This window comes from Stigmatopora nigra, chromosome 2 (assembly GCF_051989575.1).
Source record: "Stigmatopora nigra isolate UIUO_SnigA chromosome 2, RoL_Snig_1.1, whole genome shotgun sequence".
NCBI lineage: Eukaryota > Metazoa > Chordata > Actinopteri > Syngnathiformes > Syngnathidae > Stigmatopora > Stigmatopora nigra.
In genome coordinates, this window is record NC_135509.1 from 6,870,994 (window position 1) to 6,894,463 (window position 23,470).

The window sequence follows — 23,470 nt, forward strand, 5'->3', positions numbered from 1 at the left end:
GACGGAGGCCGTATTAAATCACTGCTCAATGGATGACATTTACACAAGCACTTTTGTGTGTGTGCGTGTGTGTATATGTGTGTGTGTATGTATGTGTATATATACATATATATAAATATGTACATATATATAAATATATATATATATATACATATATATACATATACATACATATACATACATATACATACATATACATACATATACATACATATACATACATATACACATACATATACACATATATACATATACGTATATACATATACATATATATACACATATACATATACGTATATGCATATACATATACGTATATGCATATACATATATATACATACACATATATATATACACATGTATACATACATATACATATATATATATACATGTATACATACATATATATACACACATATATACAGGGTGTCTCAAAAAATGTACTCACTTTTAGAATAAAATGTACTCACTAAAGATTTTCGGGTCATTCTAAAAGTGAGTACATTTTTTTGATACACCCTGTATACATACATACATATACATATATATACATACATACACATATATATACATACATACACATATATATACATACATACACATATACATACATATCCATATATATACATACATATACATGCATATACATATATATACATACATATATATATACATATATATATACACATATATACATACATATATATATACATATATATATACATATATACATATACATACATACATATACATATATATATATACATATACATATATACACATATATACAGAAATCAACCTGTACAAAAGACTAAAGATGGAAATGATCCCTCGCTACCATCTTACATATTTATGTTCATGAATATGTTAATTAATATGTACTGTCCATTATTAAATCAATCCAACTCAAAGTGAAAGGACGTTAAAAAAAAAAGTGTCAGATGTTCCGTCCCATACGAGCCTTGTCACGGGCATCCGGACTCACAGCCTGCACGGCCTCGTCTCCCCCCAGGATGCGGAAGCCAAAGCCCGTCTTCTCCCTCAGCAGGTGCACCTCCACCTCTTCGTATTCTGGACCTAACACACACACACATACATGGCATCGATGACCCGGCTGTGCAATTGATCGCCCCCCCGGCAATCGGTAAACTCACGTCGACTCTCGTAGAGGGCTCGGGACTTTTCGTAAAGGTCGTAAGGATCCGGTTTGTTCAAGTCGAAGCCTTCGGTGGAGTCCGGCACGGACGTGCGGTGTTGCGGCTGGTTGGGGAAAGGCGTACCTGGAGGCAGGACGGGACCCGATAGGTTGGTCTGGGGGCTTCCGTGTGGGTCCCATTGCTCGGTTAACTGCAAAGATAAGAAAAAAAAACGATATATATTTTCAGTTGATTGTCTTTTAAAATGAATTACAGAAGCAAAAATGCAAACCTTATCTTCTAAAATAGTATTTAAACTTTACTTTATGATTTTCCCAATGACATTTGGCTATTTAACAATTATAATCAATCTATTAAAAAGGAAATTAGACATCTAATGGAGTATTATGCCCCTGGTGATCACCCGAATAAAAAAAAATTGCTTATTACAGTGTTTGCTAAATAGTAAAGATATGTTTAAACTATTCGGCTAATAGACATTGACCTGCAATAGCCAAAGGCAGTATTTTTTGGTAGTAATTTAAAAAAAAGCCACTAAAAACCTGGTTTCCAGAAACATGCCAAAAGTACGAAACATTTTCTTTTTAATTTTTCACTTTCCTATAAAACTGTTGTCAAAGTGGCGGCCCGGGGGCCAAATCTGGCCCGCCGCATCAATTTGTGTGGCCCAAGAAAGTTAATCATGAATGCCGACATTCTGTTTAATGATCAAATTAAAATGACGAGTATAGATGTATATTAAATTTCCTGATTTCCCCCTTTTAAATCAATAATTGTAATATTTTAATCATTTTTTCTGTGCTTTTAGTTCAAAAATAATTTTGTAAAATCTAAAAATATATTTTAAAAAAGCTAAAATAAACATTGTTTTAAATCTATAAAAAAACTGAATATCCAGGGTTTTTAATCCAGTTTTTTTAATCCATTTATAAAAAAAAAAATCTAAATATTTTATCTAAAATGGTCCAGCCCACATAAAATCGAGGTGACGTTAATGCAGCCAGCTGCGCAACCCGAGTCTGACACCCTTGCTATAAAAAGAGTGATTTGCACTCTCCTGTTAAAATGAATTAGATGTTGTCGAATGTTGTCAATGTCAGGTAAAGAGCTAAATGAGTACCTCAACTTTAAAAAAAAAAATGAATGTCATTCAAGCAATCTGATGTCATCGAACTACAGGTCAATGTATGAAGTTTGCTCCACACGGCGGCGATATAATCTCAAAGTTAACACGAGGACAAACAAGGACTTCACCGATATGATAAATGTTCTGTCAGCACGTGGCCAGTCGTCGCACAAGTTGAGGCCAAATTAGAAGGCGGCAATTTGAAGAAAGTCAAAGCAGACGGAGCCGTCTAGATGACGGATGATTGCCACTCCAAGTCACTCTTTAAAGTGCACCTTTTACCTACATTTAGTTTCTTTATTACTCTATTTTACACTGTCAAGTGGGCAAGTTTACTTCAGTATAAATGGGGTAAATGAAATTATAATGTTGTATTTAATGTAAAGTCATACTTCTACTTACGAAGTAATCTTGAAACTTGGATAGTGGTTGTTGTGAGACAGTTAATTGAATTAAATTGAATGCTTTTGTTATTATTATTATTTGTTGTGATGTTATAAAGTGAAAATCAATGCGTCAATATTTTCAAAATAAAATAATGGATAATAAAATGCATTAATTTGCATTAAAAAATTCGTAATCTGAATTTTTTTCAGATCTAGAGGCATTTGTAAGTAGAGGTATGATGTTTTCTTTAGCTAAGACGTTATCTTGCTAATGTAGATGCTAACCGCTAATTATGTGCTAATGTGGACCTTATTCACTCATGCTAATCGTTACTTAGTATTGACTAATTTGTGTATTTTGTTATGAATACTGTGTACAAGTCATAGATTGTGTTTATTTATTTATTTTAAATGTTCAGAAAATATATTTAATGTATACCTGGTGTCAGTGGAGTTTCCTAATTGCTAACCTATAAGCTAACAGATTTAGCAAGATTTAGCATCGATTAATTGTTACGTACCTGTTTGGCAGCCTTCCATGGAGACACTTGGCCTAAACAAGGAAATATATAAAAAAAACTATTAAAACACTGAATATTAACAAGAAATTAAAACAAAAACACAATCACTGCAAATGCCGACACAATAAACATTTGTCAAAGTAAAAAATATCCTTCAAAATACAACTAAAACTACAAAAATTACATTTCACGTTTACCTTGTTATCATTTATATGAACTACAATGAAAAAAAAATACAGTTTACCAGCCAAACCTTAAAATTAACTTTCATTCAGTAATTTCTATTCAAAATTCCAAGTTTACAGTAAATATAATAAGTTAGGAATACTCAAAATAACAATTTACATAAGAAAATTTGAGTTTTTTCCACATAACTTTTCAGATATTTTACATTTAACTGTACAGTGTTCCCTCGCTACTTCGCGCTTCAGCTATCGCGGACTCAGAGCTTCGTGGATTTTTTTCAGGAAAAATATATATAAAAATGTAAAGATATTAAGTTAAAATTATAAATGACATCATCTTACAAGAGGTGGAAACAAAATATTCAATAAGAATTAGTAATTGCATCAAAAAAGGCCAAAGAAATGGTCAATAACATGGTGTGAGTTCAGGAATGGCATTGATGACGTCATGGCTGTTTACAGTCGCATCTTCAAAAAAACAATGTTCACAACTCCCAATAACGATGTTTCTTACGTGCAAAAAAACTGCAGAAGATCCTCCATCCGGACTACTATGATGTTTTTGCTTGGTGGTGCTTTTGTGCACGTGTTATACGTTTCTTTAAGCATTTTTAAAAGGGCACGCCTATTTTGCGGAAATGCAGCTATTGCGGATGGTCCCGGTCCCCATTAACCGCGATAACCGAGGGAACACTGTATACTAAAACCAGTCTAAATCCAGTAGTATGGAATCTCCGGTATATTTTCACAAGCGAAGTTGCATTTTCCATCCCTGTGTTTTGACTTTGTTTGCCAAAGACTCCCTAATGTGCACCACAGTTGCATTTGTTCCAAACATAATTACATCATTAGCTGCAAGCACACACACACATGCACACACACACTCTCAGTTATATTTGATGTTGGTGCAGAAAGTAGGGAGCACTCCAGTTCTTATCACCAAAGCTCCCCAGCGACAACCCACAATCAAAGGAGGCGAGAAGTCGAATACTGAGAGACCCAAATACATAGAGTCGACACACATGGGAGGAACGTATGTTTCATGTATACTGGATTTCTAGTAAAAAAAAAACATGTTTGGATCTTAACATGTGCGGAGATGAGGATGAAAAAACATAAAAAAAAACATGGATTTCTGCTAGAAAATCACATAAATCGAGGGTGCAAAAAGTGATGTTCGATTTAAAAACAATTGGTGGAGGGATTAAGTAAGTATACTCCGAATAAAAGAATCATAGATTAGATAAAATGTCATTTTTTGGTTGATTTTGGCATTAAATATATATATTTTTTCGTTATTAGTATTAGTTATACTTTCATAGTTTAGATTAACACTCGAATGTGACTTCGAATAATTGAAAAACATGAGCAAAGCCAACTTGCCGAAAGCGTATCAGTGCAGTACTTTCTACAAGTTGTACTACACCGAAGCAATAAAGGTCGACTCTGTCGATAACATGAATCCTGACATTTCCACGTGAAAGTGGATTTGACATACGAGTGTGGTCGTGAAATCAATTCGTATCCTTGAATAAACCTACCTTATTTCCCGCACTATAAGCCGTAACTAAAACAATTGCAAATGAGCTTTATATGTGGATCAATATTAGTTCATCATATGCATGAAATCCCTTCTGCAGCACTCTATCTAGTGGATCTATAACAAAACCCACTACCGCTACAGGTCCATTTAGTATTTGTATAACACAACTTACTATTACTACTACTACAGCTCCACCTAGTTGATGTATAACACAGCCCCTAACCACGACTATTATTAATACTACTACATCTTAATCAAGTTGCTGTATAACACAACCACAAAACACTACTATTATTACTACTACTACAGCTCCACCTAGTTGTGGTATAACACAACCCCTACTATTATTACTACTACTACAGCTTAATCTAGTTAATGTATAACAAAACCCCTAACCACTACTATTTTTACTACTACTACTACTACATCTTAATCCAATTGATGTATAACAACCCCTAACCATTACGATTATTACTACTACTACAGCTCCACCTAGTTGATGTATAACACAACCCCTAACACTACTATTTTTACTACTACTACTACTTCATCTTAATCCAGTTGATGTATAACACAACCCCTAACCACTATTATTTTTACTACTACTACTTCATCTTAATCCAGTCTATGTATAACACAACCCCTAACCACTACTATTATCACTAGTACTACTACTACTACAGCTAAATCTAGTTGATGTATAACACAACCCCTAACCACTACTATTACTATTACTACTACTATTACTACAGCTTATTCTAGTTGATGTATAACGCAACCCCTAACTACCTCTATTTCTACTACTACTACTACAGATCAATGTGGTTGATCTATAACAAAACCTCTAACCACTACAGCTCAATCTAGTGATCTATAAAACAACCCCCTACTACCACTACTCCAACCACCACCACTACTACTACTACGAAACACAATTTCCTTGCACCTTATAGTGCGAAAAACACGGTAGGCCTCCATGTTTGGATATGAACAAAGCTGCCCATAGAGCCAAAATGGTAGTGTCGCTTTTACGCTCGTCTATACGAAAAGAAGCTCCTCCCACAGGGAATACGGCCTTTAGAGAATCCCACAAATAATTCCTATTAGATCATTCATAAAGAGACTTTTCTTAATATAACAGGGAAGGAAATGAGCCGTTTCGACACGGCGATTGTCCACCGGCATTAAAAAGCCAGCGTCAACCTCACGCAAAGCGTTTAGACTTCATTTACATGCTAATCAAATTCATCAGCATATGTGCCGGATACGTGGCGCTCTCACGGGTGTGTGGCTGAATACCAAACGAGCGCCTGGTGGACCAGCGCTTTTTGAGGGAGGCGTCACACCCGGCCCGCTGGCTTCTTGGCCGCCGCCGCCACCGCGCTTTGCTTTTCGCCCGGGCCTCGTTTGGCGCCCGCGAGAGTCTGTCTATCGCCTGCTCTTGGCTCAGATTCAAGTCGTCGGAGCACCCGTGGAAGGCTGGAATGGCGCCCGAGATGGCAAAGGGAAACAATCTCTGGACAAATGAGCGCTGTGCAGGTCTGACACCTCATGTGTGGCATAAATGACCACTGATGTCTAGTTAGAAATGCGAAATATACAGTGTTGTATTCGGGGATAAACATATTTGGGATGGTTGCAATTGACCAAGGCGGGTTTTACCATGTGATTTGGCAACCCTGACAAGCAATTCAAAGGGTTAAAAAAACAAAAAACTGAAGTCACAATAGATTCAGTCATTTTCTGAACCGCTTTATCCTCACTAGGATCGCAGGGGGTGCTGGAGCCTACCCCAGCTGACTTTACAGGCATGAGGTGGCCAGCTGATCATACCTAAGAGCAATTTTGAGCAAGGGTTTCAAACTTAACCGGACCATTTTAGATATAATATTCAGATTTTTTTTTAAATAAATGGATTAAAAGAACTGGATTAAAAACCCTGAATATTCCGTCTTTTTATAGATCTAAAAAAATGTTTATTTTAGCTTTTTTTTAAATATATTTTTAGATTTAACAAAATGATTTTTAAACTAAACACAGAAAAAAATGGATTAAAAATGATAATTATTAATTTAAAAGGGTGAAAATCAGGAAATGTAATATACATCTATACTCTTCATTTTAATATGATCCTAAAACAGAAAGTCGCCACTCATGATTTACTTTCCCGGCCCGCACAAAATGATGCGGCGGCCCAAGTTTGGCCCCCGGGCCACCACTTTAACACCTGTGATTTCGTGTCCATTTAGCCTACTATGCATGTCTTAGGAATGAGGGACGAAACTGGTGGATTGACCAGGACCCCCAAAAAACAAATATACATATTCCTAAAATCTTTCAAAAGATATACCGTATTTTCCGGAGTATAAGCCTCAATCCAAAATCCACCTCTATGCTATTTAGTTTTTCTGATTTACAGTTCAAAAGTCTCATACTCCATTCTCAGTTGGAATTTAATGAAGGCCTGATTGAATACTACACAACTATATGTCGTGGCAAAGCTTCACCACCAGGTGGCAGTTGGATACTCCGTCATATTGAAGTGCTCAAGCATCTGACACTCTCACACATATTTGACTTTGGTACACACTTCAATACGATCAGTCACTACAACATCAATACGATCACTTGAGTTACATTTGGCACGATTTTTGCTGACATTCGTCCAGCAAGGCTGCTCAATAATTATAAGCTCCGCCTACTCGTCAGTTCCACGCCGTGCATTCTCTTGTCATTTGTGCCATTGTGATTCATTTTACACTTCAATTCATTAAATTTGCAAAAGAGAGAGAGAGAGAAGAGTGAGTGTGCCTTCGCCGCTAATTAAATATAAACAGTGTCCTTATTGTGGCGTTATCTGTCTCAGAAACAATGCAAATTAGGCAGCAGTTTGTCACAGCAAGGGAAAAAAACAATGAGTTCTAAGACGGTAAATGTGAATTGATTCCTTTTAAAAGACAACACAATCGATTAGGACTGAGATGTGGGCCAATGTGGAGAGAATTTGGGTTTGAGTCTCGGACATGAATGAACCTTATGAAAGCTAATTTAGCTAAATGCTAACAAACATCACTGGTGTCAAAGTGGCGGCCCGGGGGCCAAATCTGGCCCGCCGCATCGTTTTATGCGGTCCGGGAAAGTAAATCATGAGTGCCGACTTTCTGTTTTAGGATTCAATTTAAATGAAGAGTATAGGTGTATATTAAATTTCCTGATTTTTCCCCCTTTTGAATCAATAATTGTCATTTTTTTCTGTGTTTTTAGTTAAAAAAATATTTTGTAAAGTCTAAAAATATATTTAAAAAAGATAAAATAAAGATGTATAATGTATATTAAATTTACTGATTTTTCCCCCTTTTAAATCAATAATTGTCATTTTTTAATCATTTTTTCTGTGTTTTTAGTTCAAAAATTATTTTGTAAAATCTAAAAATATATATAAAAAAATCTCAAATAAACATTGCTTTAGATCTATAAAAACTGAATATTCAGGGCTTTTAATCCAGTTATTTTAATCCATTTATTAAAAAAAAATCAAAATATTATATCTAAAATGGTCCAGTCCACATAAAATCCAGAGAGGATAAAGAATATATGCCTGTAAACATTATTAATTTGCCTAATTGCATTTGTTGCAATGCCGTTTTTGTTAAATATTTGAACAAAAACGGCAGTACAACAAATACAGACAGAAAATTGAATAATATTTACAGTCATATATTCTTTATCCTCTCTGGCTAATACGACTCCATTATATTACTGACACTATTACTGTATTGTAAAACCAGGATTTAATTTTAAAAATCCTAAATATGTCAATTTTATTATAATCAAAAGTTTTGTCAGTACATTAATACAAATTTTTATAAAGTATTTTTTTCTTTGATATGATATCAATATGAAAAGGGCACAGATGATTAAATAAATCTCCTCCCACAAAAGTCAGGCCAATCAATAGACTTCATGATTATACTTAATTATTATTATTATACATAATGACGATATAATTATTATTCTTGATTAACTTTGGAAATTTCATCAAGGTGAACTATAGCTTTAGTTGTTGACATTACGCATACAGTGCATAAAAGTGGCCAATTTATTATAATTACAAGGATTAAAAATACATATTTTAATAAAGCAAGTCGAAATATATTGAAACCAAGCCAGGATTAACCAAAAAAATGATTTTTTTGTATTGTTTTTGTTACAAAATGTGTGTTTCTATTGCCAAGTATGTTGTCAAATGTATTTTAACACGTTTTGTAGCTTTTTTGCTCCAAAATCTTTGACCTTTTAAAGCCTGCTGTGTGACGAATCCTGGGTCAAAGGTCATTTATATTTCCAGAGGGATAAACTTTCTCTTTTTCACCCTAAAGTATCATCATGACCTTTTCTTTTCTTTATTTTCACTTTAGTAGCCTTTTCTTTACAAACTACTTCTGATTATGAGTACACAAAACAGACTTGTTTTGAGTTAAGACCTCTCAAATTGTTATTTTTTTAACGTTTGGTACACAATTAGCAAAATTAAAAGCCTAATTTATTTGTAAGCAGTCGGAACAAAATGTCTTTTTGTTGATTTAGCCATTTAATAAGACAAATAATTCCATAAATTGTGCTGTTTTGAAGCTAGCTGTTAGCTAGCTAAGAGGACATAGCATCAGCAAATTCAATCTTGTTTTAATTTTTCACATTAAAAGTGTGTCCAACCAATTTTCCTCTTCATGTCATGTGTGTTATGATATTAAATATGAATTTAATCTGACTAAGTAGTCTGGAAATGCTCATTGAAGTCGGTTTTCTACATTTGATGGCCATTTATGCTTGAAAGCAAATGCAATTATTATTTACTTGACTACTACGTGATTATTATGTTGACTACTTATTTATTATCTTATTAATTATTTTGGCACATCTCAACTTATTTATGTTTTTGACTAATTATTATGAACACGTATTCATCCTATTTATTGATGATTTATTTGTTTGTCGTTATTTGTGCACTTCCCTTTTTCATGTTGTTGACGTCTTATTTCTTATGGCTAATATTTGTCACTATTTATTAATTATCTATTGTTAACATTTATTTATTGTTAATATTTATTTATTATTGTGATTATTTATGCAATTCTCTATTTTATGTTGTTGACCAATTATGACTACTTATGTCTTGATTATTTCTGGATTATCCATTGTTAATATTGATTTATTATTGTTATTATTTATTGATTATTTATTTTTATGGTATGGTTATTTGTACACTTTCCTTTTTATGTTGTTGATCACTTATAACTACTTATTTATTGAATATTTCTTGTTAATATTTATTTATTGTAATTATTTATTGAATCTTTATTAGTTTGATATTGTTATTTGTGCACTTCCATTTTTTATGTTGTTGACTATTTATTTCTTGATTATTTCTTGTTAATATTTATTTATGATTGCGATTATTTGTTAGTTTGTTGTCATTTGTGCAATTCCCTTTTTATGTTGTCGACTACTTACGACTACTTATTTCTTGACTATTTCTTGTTCATAATTATTTATTATTGTTATTATTGATGATGATTTATTTGTTTCTTGTTGTTATTTGTGCATTTCGTGGTGTAGCTTCAAATCTCATGATACTAGTAGCATAACAACAACAAAAAAGCATCAAATTCAATTGAATCTATGGACATAAATAATTCAAAGCCTCAAGGTCAAAGGTCAACTCACCTGTTGCCACTCTCTGAATTAGCAACGTCGCTTCAGCCCCGACGGGACACTCTTTGAGCATCTCCACCACACGTCCATGTCCAGCCGCCGCCACCGACTGCTGGTTGACCTCCAAGATCAGATCGCCCTCGATCAAACCCGACGCCGCTTGCGAGCCGGGATCCAACACCTGCGAGTTCGAGTCCACGTCAACATCGCAATCCCAGACACGAGAATCGAACCCAAACGCCCAAAACGGCGATACCGGACCTGTTTGACCCGCTGTCCGGTGGGACTGTCCGCTATGGTGAATCCGAACCCCTCGGTTCCCTTCACCATGGTAACCGTCAGCAGCTCGGCCGTCTGCACGGTCGCCCCGGCAACGCCGGCCGTCCCCGACGACGCCATGGACACGTTGTCGTCGTGCGGCGTGAGGGCGGAGCCTGAGCCGGGCGTGGTGGGTGGCAGGGAGGAGCCGTCAAGGTGAGTGTCCCCCGGGTGCGACACCCCGGCCAGAGCTTGGGCCGGCAGCTGAGAGCTCAAGGAGAGATACTCCAGGTAAGGATCGTAGCTGCCGCGGCCGTTGACCACCAGGGGGCGGTGCTCCATCCCGATGGGTGTCATGGAACTGCCGCTGGTGGCGTTGGGGTCTTCGGGTTCGAAGGGGAGTGGGTAGCCTCTGCACAGTACCAGGGTGACGCTCTGACCGATGGGTACCGACTGGAAGAGCTTGACCACGTCGGCGTGCGTGGTGCCCAGGACGCAGATGTCGTTTACGTAGACGATGACGTCACCTGGAGGAAATATGGATCGGCAACGTCAGTCAGGTACATCAGATTTTTGATTTACGAGCAGCTGCACAAATTTAGGACGCGAGCATTAAAGTGAAAGTTTCTCATGTGAGGGTTTACATGTAAACCGCTTTAACGTCAATTTGATTTCAAGCGGGCCGGATCATTTTAGATATAATATTTAGATTTTTTTTTTATAAATGGATTAAAAGAACTGGATTAAAAGCCCTGAATGTTCGTTTTTTTCTATAGATCTAAAATATTGTTTATTTGAGGTTTTTTTAATATATTTTTTAGATTTTACAAAATGATTTTTGAACTAAAAACACAGAAAAAAATGATTAAAAAATTCTAATTATTGATTTAAAATGGTGGGGATCATGATTAGATTTTACAAAATTATTTTTTAACTAAAAACAGAAAAAAATGATTTAAAAAAATGACAATTATTGATTGAAAAGGGGGAAAATCAGGAAATTTAATATCCATCTATACTCTTCATTTTAATTTGATCCTAAAACAGAAAGTCACCATTTACTTTCCCGGGCCTCACAAAATGATGCGGCGGGCCAGATTTGGCCCCCGGGCCACCACTTTGACACCTGTGATTTTTTACAAACTTAACATATTTCGTCTTGTGGGCGTCTTATGTCATTTTTCCTCTATATTTTGGAAGCAGATACATGACTATTACTCATATTTGTAATTTTGAAATATTTCTAGTCTGTATGAGTGTATTACACTACAAAATGATAAAAAACATTTGTATTCATTTAACTCATCAGCTGCTTCTAAAGATGATTGACAAACCAAATTTTCTCTAAAATGAACCGTTTTTACATCAAGAGCATAACCTTGACATTTTGCCACCTTTAAAAAAAGAGTACAAATTCAAAGTTCGTCCCCAAAAGAAGATGAAAAACGACAACAACTACTTTAATAGTGACCATTCCTGCTTTCCAAGTGTGATAAAATGAAGGAAAAGCACAAATTTCTGCGCCCTACTCAATATGTTTTTGGGAAACTGGCATAAAACTGCACTGCAAAGTTCCGGCTGTATTGCCTAAGTGCCTCATAAAAAGATACAAATAATAAAATAAAAACGATATCAGTATGTTTCTTACGACGCTCATGAGTGCGTGGGAAAGACGCTGAGCTAAGGAAGACAGACGCTAAGTTCATCTTTATGAATATCGAGTATATGCAGACTGGGTTGGAAATGTCATAGCTGTCGACTTTTACATTTTTTAAAATGTATTTTACATCATTTCAATGTGTGTAACAACTTTTTACAGGATTTTTTTTCCAAGTACGTTTTTTTTTGTAAAAGTGATCTGGTTTTAACCATTTTGGCTCTAATCTGGATCGTCTGTTAGCAAATAATACGCTAATATTGTCATGCTTTAAGCATGATATGAGCATGTGAATTCCCCTTTTTTACGGTTTAAATATAGCGAGTCAGCAAGCAATGATTTTATGTGGGTTGGACCATTTAAGATATAATATTTAGATTTTTTTTAAATAAATGGATTAAAAGAACTGGATTAAAAAGCCCTGAATATTCTGTTTTTTTACAGATCTAAAACAATGTTTATTTTAGATTTTTTTTAAATATATTTTTAGATTTTACAAAATAATTTTTGAGCTAAAAACACAGAAAAAATAGATCAAAAAATGACAATTATTGATTTAAAAGGGGGAAAATCAGGACATTTAATATACATCTATACTCTTCATTTTAATTTGATCTTAAAACAGAAAGTCAGCACTCATGATTAACTTTATGGGGAATTGCAATCATTAATAAGAAGAAAAATTGGCTGAAGTTGACAGGTATAAGAAAGAAATAAATCAAATAAAAGTGAGATGCGACCAATGAAATCCACAAAGGCAACAGTGCTGGTTTATGTGTGGACATTTATAGATTTTTGCTTTAACGTGGCAGTCCCATGAATAACGTGGTTGCCTTAAATCCTCTCCTTCACACCACTGGCGGCCCTCGGACACACACACACACACACACAAACACACTCAAAAACACACACAAACACAAACACACATGTCACATGCATCATCACGCACAATCCCTAAGAGCAATGTCGCTCGGCTCAAATAGGCCAGCTAATCTCAGCCGGGGAGCACCCGTGTGTATGTGTATTTGTGTGTGTGTGTGTAAGTAGCTCTGGCAATGTCACAGAGGGGAAAGTAGCAAGTTTCAGGGAAGGAATATCAGAGAAGGAAAAGAGGAGAAAGCTGACAAAACATAAAAGAAGGGATGAAGAAACGAGAGGAAAAATTACCGTATTTTCACGACAATAAGGCGCACCCCATTATAAGGCGCACCCTCAATGAATGACATTTTTTTCCATATATAAGGCGCACTGTATTGTAAGGCGCACTGTCTATTTTGGAGAAAATTGAAGACTTTTAAGTGCGCCTTATAGTGGTGAAAATACGGTAATTGCTATTGACTTCCAGGTATGAAGCACTCACTCACTACACAGTGACCTCTAGAGCCAGCCATTGTTGAGGTTTTGGATTTTTTTTGTAGAAAATCTTGCAGTGAGGGAGGAGCTATATGATGGAAGATTTTGTAACCTAAGATGGCATCTGCATATTTAACAGTATTGTTTCAGTTCAGGCCTTTGTGTTTTTTTAATATCCGACAGTGGTGGTTTTTTGTTTTCAGTTTTTTCCATATATTAGGCGCATTGGATTATAAGGCGCACTGTCTATTTTGGAGAAAATTTAAGACTTTTAAGTGCGCCTTATAGTCGTGAAAATACGGTATCAGGAAACAGGATGGAGAAGACGGAAAAAAATAATAAAATAAGCCACAAGGCCGAAGAAGCAATGTCGGATAACGTGTGCTGAGGCTACCAATAAGAATCAGAAACAAAGATGGAGACGAGATAAAAGAGAGTGAGTGACGTGGAAGTCAAAGAAAAGGAGATGAAGGAAAAAGATGGAAACGCCAGTTCATGGGAGGGCAAAGCACACACACACACACACACACACACGATAGGGTCATCATCCCAGGCATGCTAACAATGCTAATTAGGAAAGGTGTATGGCAACTAGCATAAGCAGTCCTGGTTAATTATGCTTCCCATTGGCTGCTAGCCCTTCCCCGGTTCAAACAAATCGGACATCTATCGACAACGTTGAGTGTTTCATGTTACTTTCACTGTGACATAATTCACTGGGTGAACTCTAGTTGACTCAGACAGCAAAAATATTCAAAATTTAGCAAGCTTCTGGCAACAGATGGAGAGAGAGAGGGAGGGGAGGGGGGTTGTTATCCGTTGAATAAAATAGTGAAAGAAGCACATTTAGCTGAAACTTGGTTCGGGGAATGACAAAAAAACTTAGTATATAGTCGTCCATTGATTATTGTGGTTAATTTAGACCAGACATGGCCGAATGAATTGACATTTATTAATGTTCTTACGTTATTCTCTTGTTCATAATATATTGTTTATAATGTAAAAGGAAAATTCTGTTAATAAAAATTTTGATAATTTACTCATTCTTTGCACTAATTATTAGTATTAGTGACTAATACAAAGGGAAAAAAAGTGGGCTTATAGTTAGTTCTATGTCATTTTGCAATGAGTTTACTGGTCCGGCCTACTTGATCTCAAATGAAGCTGTATTCGGCCCGCAGACCAAAGTTTGACACCCCTGGTCTAGGGTGTCTTTTTCTGTGTCTGTATTCTCACCCTTTTGCTCCTGTGACAACGAAATTTCCTGAATATGGGATGAATAAAGTTATCCAATTCAATCCAATGGGTGTACCTGTGTCCATCTTTCCATCCTGAGCAGCCGGCCCATCGGGAATGACACTCTTCACTTGCAGAAACTCGTCTGGTTCGTCCCCTCCAATGATTGTGAAGCCAAATCCCATGTTGCTCTTTTGCAGGCCCGTCGACAGGAATGTGCCTTTCAACTGGGTCGGGTCCCTGGTGAAAAGTGGCTTTTCTGAAGGGAGAAAACACAGACACACAAAAAATATACCAGGTGAAAGGTAATTCTTGTTCACTGAAACCACTCCCAAATGCATCCTTATCTAATAATAACTCTGGCTTGCATTATTATTTGGCTGCAGATTTTGCCAGCGTTTAGCGCAATGTCGGTGAGTCATGGTGAGTTTATTTTGGAAAGGTCTAGCACAAGGGTGTCAGACTCGGGTTGGTTCGCGAGCCACATTAACGTCAACTTGATTTGAAGTGGGCCGGACAATTTTTGATAGAATATTTAGATTTTTTTTTTTAATAAATGGATTAAAAGAAATGGATTAAAAGCCCTGAAAATTCAGTTTTTTATAGATCTAAAACAATGTTTATTTTAGCATTTTTTAAATATATTTTTCGATTTTACAAAATGATTTTTGAACCAAAAACACAGAAAAAATGATTAAAAAAATTACAATTATTGGTTTAAAAAGGAGAAAATCAGATCTAAAACAACGTTTATTTGAGCTTTCTTTAAATATATTTTTAGATTTTACAAAATGATTTTTGAACTAAAAACACAGAAAAAATGGATTAAAAAATGACAATTATTGATTTAAAAGGGTGAAAATCAGGAAATTTAATATACATCTATACTCTTCATTTTAATTTCATCCTAAAACAGAAAGTCGGCACTCATCATTTATTTTCTCGGGCCGCACAAAATGATACAGCGGGCCAGATTTGGCCCCAGGGCCGCCACTTTGACACATTTGGTCTAACAAATTCTTATCTCGGTGCCAGACAGAAGAAAACCTTGGGGGTGATCATGTTCTCAGTCATCTAACCCCGCCTACTATTCTCCACCACTCGACCTCGGCCAAGGATGCCCTTTACATCATACGATAACACGCAGACGTGTTAAAAAAAAGAAATAAATACACAAATGTACAAAGGAGCCCTTGAGAAATTTAGGAAATTTCAGTAAGGCGCACACTTGAAGACAAAACTGACAAACCATTGGGTTGGCGGCGAAAAAAATGAAATGATTTTATTCTGTATATACAGAATAAAGAAGTACCGTATTTTCACGACTATAAGGTGCACCGCATTATAAGGCGCACCCTCAATGAATGACATTTTTTCCATATATAAGGCGCACTGTATTATAAGGGGCACTGTCTATTTTGGAGAAAATGTAAGACTTTTAAGTGCGCCTTATAGTGGTGAAAATATGGTAATTGCTATTGACTTCTAGGTATGAAGCACTCACTACTTCACAGTCACCTCTAGAGCCAGCCATTGTTGATGTTTTGGATTTTTTTTGTATAAAATCTTGCAGTGGGGCAGGAGCTATATGATGGAAGATGTTGTAAACTAAGATGGCATCTGCATATTTAACAGTATTGTTTCAGTTCAGGCATTTGTGTTTTTTTAATATCAGTTTTTTTCCATATATAAGGCGCACTGGATTATAAGGCGCCCTGTCTATTTTGGAGAAAATGTAAGACTTTTACGTGCGCCTTATAGTCGTGAAAATACGGGAGCTACAAAGTGTTCGTTAGGTAGAACAACCACATATGATGTTTCGTGACAATTTCTAGTGTTAAAAATAGGTTGATGGTATAATAATTGGCAGTGACATATAATCAGGACGACTACTTGGATTGTAAAGCTTGAGAAAATGTGATGTTTTGTTTAATGGACGTAACATTAGGAAGTGGTATACTACCTCGGTAAATGGTGGGCAGCGGGAGAGCGGAAAGACCCTGAGTCTGCATCTGCCTTTGCTGCTCAAGGCGCCGCTTTGCTTCCAAGACGGGATTCTCAAACTGAGTCCTACGATTGATGTGACTGCAAAGAACATTGACGATTAGGCATAATGATGAAAATACAGTCGTGAGTCTACGATTTTTAGCCTCCGTAACTGAATTAAAAGAATCACGTGGACTAGGAAGGGCATATTGTCTCATATGTGGTGATGCATTTATCTGAATTAATTTCTAGAAGCTTATTTTGTAAGAGAGTAAACATGGTTGGACAACATATGGCTGTTGTTGTGTCATTTTTTTGGTATTTAGTGCTGAATTGCTTTAAAAAAATGTGTCAGAGTACTCAAAAATGGGATTTGTTATGGGATTTGAACTAGAAAATAGTGCGTCCAAGCAGAATTGTCAGGGAACTTCGGCAGAATGCTGTCGACTAGTGGGCGTGAGTGGAAGTGTAGCCCAATATTGTTGACAGTAATCCCTCAATTATCACGGTTAATAGAGACAGCGATAAACGAAAAACGCAAAGTATAGTCACCCCTATTTAAAAAAAAAATACATATTATATTTATTCTTTTAAACCTAGTAGCAAGTGGAAAATAGGGGCGTGTCTTCTGCTTGCATGTTTTAGTGTGGATTTTCACATTTTAATGAACAACATTTTTTTTTATTAAAACAAAAAATTCCCCAGAAAAAAATCTGCGATTTAGTAGAGCCATGATATTTGAGGGATTACTGCATTTCCACCAAAAAAAAACAAAGTTTTCAAATAAACGCGATAATCGTGCAATAGAATATTGTGATGTATTGCAAAATCAATTAAAATAATTTAAAAAAACCTAAACATTAACCTATTTCAAAAAGAACAAAACCAAAACCATAAACTTGATACTATAGTTAGAAAAGAAGTTTTTCCATAAGTATTTCAAGATGAACTGTATTCCCTTTTTGAGTCAAACCTAAAGAAATAAGTGAACTCGGTTTGACTGCGTTTTACCTTTAGGCTACATCCTCAAGGCAATTAGTAAGGGTGTTTACAAAAAAAAACAACAACAAAAACTATCACGGTATGAAATAAACCGCTCCTAAGATGATCTTTGCTGATTAGAATTCTCCTGAAAGAGTTTTGACAAACGAGCGGCGAGACGTCCGAGACCGGTGAGCGCGTAAGGGTCCTGCATAATTGATAAGGACGGCAAAAAAAAAAATGAAATGCTTGCTTACTCCACGTAGTAGCTGCCGTAGATGGGGTCATCGATCTTCTCCCAGCCGTAGGGCAGTTCTGAGGAGTGGGGGAAGCACGCCGGGGGAAATCAAGTCACTTTATGGCAAGAGCAGCACAATCAAACAAAACACCCGGCCCGCCCGCCAAAATGAGACCCCGGCAATGGAAGGTCACAGCTGCGTACCCCGCGACGGTCCATACGGTACACGGAAATTAAATCTAGGGTATTTTCTGAGCAAAAAGGCGCACCTTCAATGAATGGACTATCTTCAAATTGGTTTCATGTCTAAGGGGCAGCAGTAGTAGTGGCGGTAGTAGTAGTAGTAGTATTAGTAGGGGATTGTATTTTAGATACACTATATGGAGTTGTACTGGTGGTAAGGGGGTAGACATGCACTAGATGAAGGATTTGTGGATTGTTATAGATCCACTAAATGGAGCTGTAGAAGTAGTATTAGTAGTAGTAGTACTATTAGCAGTAGTAGTACTAGTAGTATTGGTGGTACTAGTAGTAGTAGTGGCACTAGTAGTAGTAGTAGTAGTAGTAGTAGTAGTAGTAGTAGTAGTAGCAGCAGCAGTTGTGGTAAAAGTAGTAGTAGTAGTAACAGCAGCAGCAGCAGTAGTAGTAGTAGCAGTAGTAGTAGCAGTAGTAGTGGCAGCAGCAGTAGTAGCATTAACAGTAGTAACTGCAGTAATATTAGCAGTAGCAGCAGTATTTTAGTAGTAGCAGTAACAGTAGCAGCAGTAGTTTAGTAGTAGTAGTAGCAGTAGCATCAGTATTTTAGTAGTAGTAGCAGTAGCAGCATTATTGTTAGTAGTAGTAGCAGTAGCAGCAGTATTTTAGTAGTAGCAGTAACCCTAGCAGCAGTAATGTTAGTAGTATTTGTAGCAGCAGTATGTTGGTAGTAGTAGTAGCAGTAGCAGCAGTATGTTGGTAGTAGTAGTAGCAGTAGCAGCAGTATTTTAGTAGTAGTAGTAGTAGCAGTAGCAGCAATATTGTTCGTAGTAGTAGTAGCAGCAGTATTGTTAATAGTAATAGTAGCAGTAGCAGTATATTGTTAGTAGTAGTGGTAGTAGTAACATAAGCTGCTGTAGTATTAGCAGCAGAAGTGGTAGTAACAGTGGTAATAGCTGTAGTAGTAGTAACATAACTGCTGTATCATTTTTGAGACCTGCAAACGACGGATTGAAGGATTATGTGCAATTTTTAAGGATAATTAAAGCCGGCGTTTCGGGAAAATCTTCATTTGACGATCCGCAGAGCTCCTGTGTAAAACGATATTAAAAATTAACACTCAATTAACTGCCTGTTAAGTAATTCAATCAAAAGGCCATCCCGCTTTGGCAGTGCCAATTGTCTCACAAAAAAAGGGTTTTTTGCCATTTGTCTCTTCTTTTCTAAGAGCCGCCCACTTTTCTTCTGGCCTTCCAGCTTTCTTCCCGCGTTAATTGTCTTGTCCTTTCTGCCATCCGTTGGCTTTTCCTCATTTATCTCCTTTTACTGCCCTGGGATAAAGTGGGTCAAAGCGTGGCTAAAAAGCTCTGTGCCTCTTTGTCCCGCTTTTCACCTCCAGCCACCAAAAACCACGTGTACTTTAAGAAATAAGTGCAGTCAACTTGCCCATAAAATCCACTTCATTGTTGGGTGTTCTGCTCTTGACACGATTTCAAGAAATATCGTTTTTTTTTAAATTCATCGGAGTGTTCGAGTCAGAAATTTGGAGGGACAAGATTGAATAGAAAATGCTGTATAGAGTAATTTCTGCACTATAAGGCGCACCATCTTAAAATTTGTTTCTTAGAAACTAGACCAAAATTGTCTATTAGATTATTGTGGCTTTCCATAAATGGTGGGAAGTATGAATTGGGACTGAATTGAATGGAAAATGCTGTATGGCGTATTTTCTGAACTATAAGGCGCACCATCTTAAAATCTGTGTCATAAAAACTAGACCAAAATTGTCTATTAAATTAGTGTGGCTTTCCATTAATGGCAGATTTGGTGGGAATCATAAATTGTGACTAAATTGAAGGGAAAATGCTGTATAGCGTATTTTCTGCACTATAAGGTGTACCTTAATCTTAAAATGTGTTTCATACAAACTAGACAAAAGTTGTCTATTAGAATATAGTGGCTTACTACTAATGGTGGGTATGATGGGAAGTGTGAATTGGGACTGAATTGAATGGAAAATGCAGTATAGCGTATTTTCTGCACTATAAGGCGCACCATCTTAAAATGTGTTTCATAGAAACTTAACCAAAATTGTCTATTAGATTAGTAGGACTTTCCACTAATGGGGGGTATGGTGGGAAATATGAATTGGGACTGAATTGAATGGAAAATGCTGTATACCGTATTTTCTGCACTGTAAGGCGCACCTTCATCTTACATTTAGTTTCATAGACACTAGCCTGAAATTTTCTATTAGATTAGTAGGACTTTCCACTAATGGGGGGTTTGGTGGGAAGTATGAATTGAATGGAAAATGTTATATAGCGTATTTTCTGCACTATAAGGCGCAGCTTCATCTTAGACTTTGTTTCATAGAAACTCAACCAAAAAAACCATTTGGTGGGAATCATGAATTGGGACTGAATTGAATGGAAAATGCTGTATACCGTATTTTCTGCACTATAAGGCGCACCTTCATCTTAAATTTAGTTTCATAGAAACTAGCCTGAAATTTTCTATTAGAATAGCACAGATTTTCACTTATGGCAGCGTTGGTGGGAATCATAAAATGGGTCAAACTTGCGGCATACCGTATTTCCCGCATTATAAGGCGCACTTTAAGAGAAATGCCTATGTTAAAATGTGTTTCCTAGATGAAAATTGTCCATTCATTGATAGCAAGTGGGAAGGAAGCATTTCCAGACCAAACGCTCAATTTGTACGAGTCAGTATATTCCGTAATCAGGAGGTGTTTTGGCTAAATGCTCAGTCGACAGGATGCGCAAAGCGACAAGGGGATTGACCTTGCGCTTTTACGCACAAGTAAACCCAGAAAAATGCCCATCCGCAGCCACAGCCCATCTGTTCAAGCTGCTCCGCTCCAGCACGAGCATACGCTACTAATTCAGACTAATTCTTCAGCACTTGTCGGACACATTTATCAGGCACCTATTTTTTTACGAGAATTTATCTTCCGTTCCATGTCACCGACACGATTGGTTCCGTTTCATTCGCGGGCCAAATTCATGCCAACAAGGGGCTTCCGCTTACCAGTTTCAGAGTGGATTTTAGATTAGATTAGATTAGTTTAGTCATCTTGTATTCGGGAAAAATTTCATTGTCACAGTAGCAAGAGGGTGAGAATACAGACACAGAAAAATAAATTTTTAGACATAAATAAACAGGCAATGAATAAGTTAATAAATAAAAATAATAATAATAAATAAGTTAACAAATAAAAATAATAATAAGTAAGTTAATAAATAAAAATAATGATAAATAAGTTAATAAGAAATAAATAATAATAAGTTAATAAGAAATAAATAATAATAAGTTAATACATAAATAACAATAATTTAAAACATAAATAATAATAATTTAATAAATAAAAATAAAAAGTAATAAATAAGTTAATGAATTAAAAATAAAAAGTAATAAATAAATGAATGAATTAAAAATAAAAAGTAATAAATAATTAATGAATTAAAAATAAAAAGTAATAAATAAGTTAATGAATTCAAAATAAAAAGTAATAAATAAGTTAATGAATTCAAAATAAATAGGTTAATAAATAAATAAATAATTAAAAAAAGTTAATAAATAAAAATAATAAATAAGTTAATACATGAAAGTAATAATAATAAATAAGTTAATAAATCAAAACAATATAAATCAATTAATAAAAAATGAATGAATAAATAAACATGTTAATAAATACATGGATTTTTACCTTTTTATGAATTAAAAAAAAATCTATTTTAAATTATTTTTTTAAATAGTTAATGGCGGAAAAAATGGCAGAGTGGTGAATTTGCGATAAGTGAAGACGTGATAATCGAGGGATTACTGTACATTCAGGACAGTTCTTCTACCTTTTAACGCATTTTATATCGTTTTTGAGGGACTTTCTAGCATGTTTCTGATTTTGGGACAATTCCAGGTGACCTCCTGTTGGTTTGAGGGCATTTTAAGGTTGGCTGCCATTGAAGGCGCCATTTTGACAGCACACACGACTAACTACCAAACAGCTGGTTTTACCGCAAGGCAATTGAATCCTAAACACATTGAATAGTTCAGAATCAATATGCCTCTGGACAAACAGGAACCACAAAAAAAAACAACCCAGACATATGTTCATGGCAAAAACAAAAGCGTAATGATGATCAGACATCTGGTCTACAACAAGTTTGAACTTTAAGCTTAAAAGACGCCATATTTCAACCTCTTGCTAAGTTAAAAGGGTGAACGTGTAAATAATTGAGCGTGTAAATTATGCAGGCGACTCAAACTGATGCTATTAAAGCCATACTTTAAACATTTACTTCTTAACATACCCAGTTTGAAAATAAAGATTTACAGTAGAGTGACCAAGACATGACAATTTCTGCAAAACGCCAACAAATACCACAACAACAACAAATTCTACGGTGTCCTGCAGCTGGGAATAATTAATTAATCAACAACTAATCAATGAACAAATTGATTGACAGCTGTTTCCAGGAAAAATGCAGTTAAATTAAGTCGATAATTAAAATTCTTACTATGTTTTTTACCCAATCCTCTAAAAATGAAGTCTACTAGCGTATTTTCTGAACTATAAGATGTTATTATTATTCTGGATTTCAAGTTATTGATATTTTAGCTCATTTGCATCTTATTAATATTTTTTATTTAAATGTATTTTCCAACGAACTAGTGAAAGCCTTTTATGTTGTTTTGTAGGCTATAATGATGTAAAAAATATGCTAATATTTGCCTATTTAGCCTCTATTTTACTAATATTACTTTACATCGGCGGAATACATTATGCAACCACAAGATGGAGCTGCCCAAAATTTGTAAGCTATAATTACGTGAAAAAATATGCTAACATTTGCCATTTTAGACTCCATTTTACTAAAGTTAATTTACTTCACCTTTTGGGTTACATTATGCA

At 35.6% G+C, this 23,470-nt stretch overlaps 1 protein-coding gene across 9 annotated transcripts in view; it reads right to left on the minus strand.

The window, feature by feature from the left end:
- magi2b (membrane associated guanylate kinase, WW and PDZ domain containing 2b) overlaps nt 1-23,470 on the minus strand; it is an 87,590-nt gene that overhangs the window by 10,698 nt on the left and 53,422 nt on the right. For 6 of the 9 annotated variants that reach the window (XM_077742782.1, XM_077742774.1, XM_077742766.1 and 3 more), the window contains 8 exons: nt 18,359-18,416; nt 17,098-17,219; nt 15,211-15,393; nt 10,892-11,415; nt 10,643-10,811; nt 3,191-3,222; nt 1,155-1,347; nt 962-1,077 (listed from right to left, as the gene is read on the minus strand). In XM_077742782.1, coding sequence (XP_077598908.1) covers nt 962-1,077; nt 1,155-1,347; nt 3,191-3,222; nt 10,643-10,811; nt 10,892-11,415; nt 15,211-15,393; nt 17,098-17,219; nt 18,359-18,416 — 1,397 coding nt within the window. The remainder of the gene's footprint in view (nt 1-961; nt 1,078-1,154; nt 1,348-3,190; nt 3,223-10,642; nt 10,812-10,891; nt 11,416-15,210; nt 15,394-17,097; nt 17,220-18,358; nt 18,417-23,470) is intronic. The other 3 variants (XM_077742790.1, XM_077742820.1, XM_077742840.1) reach the window with 1 other exon arrangement.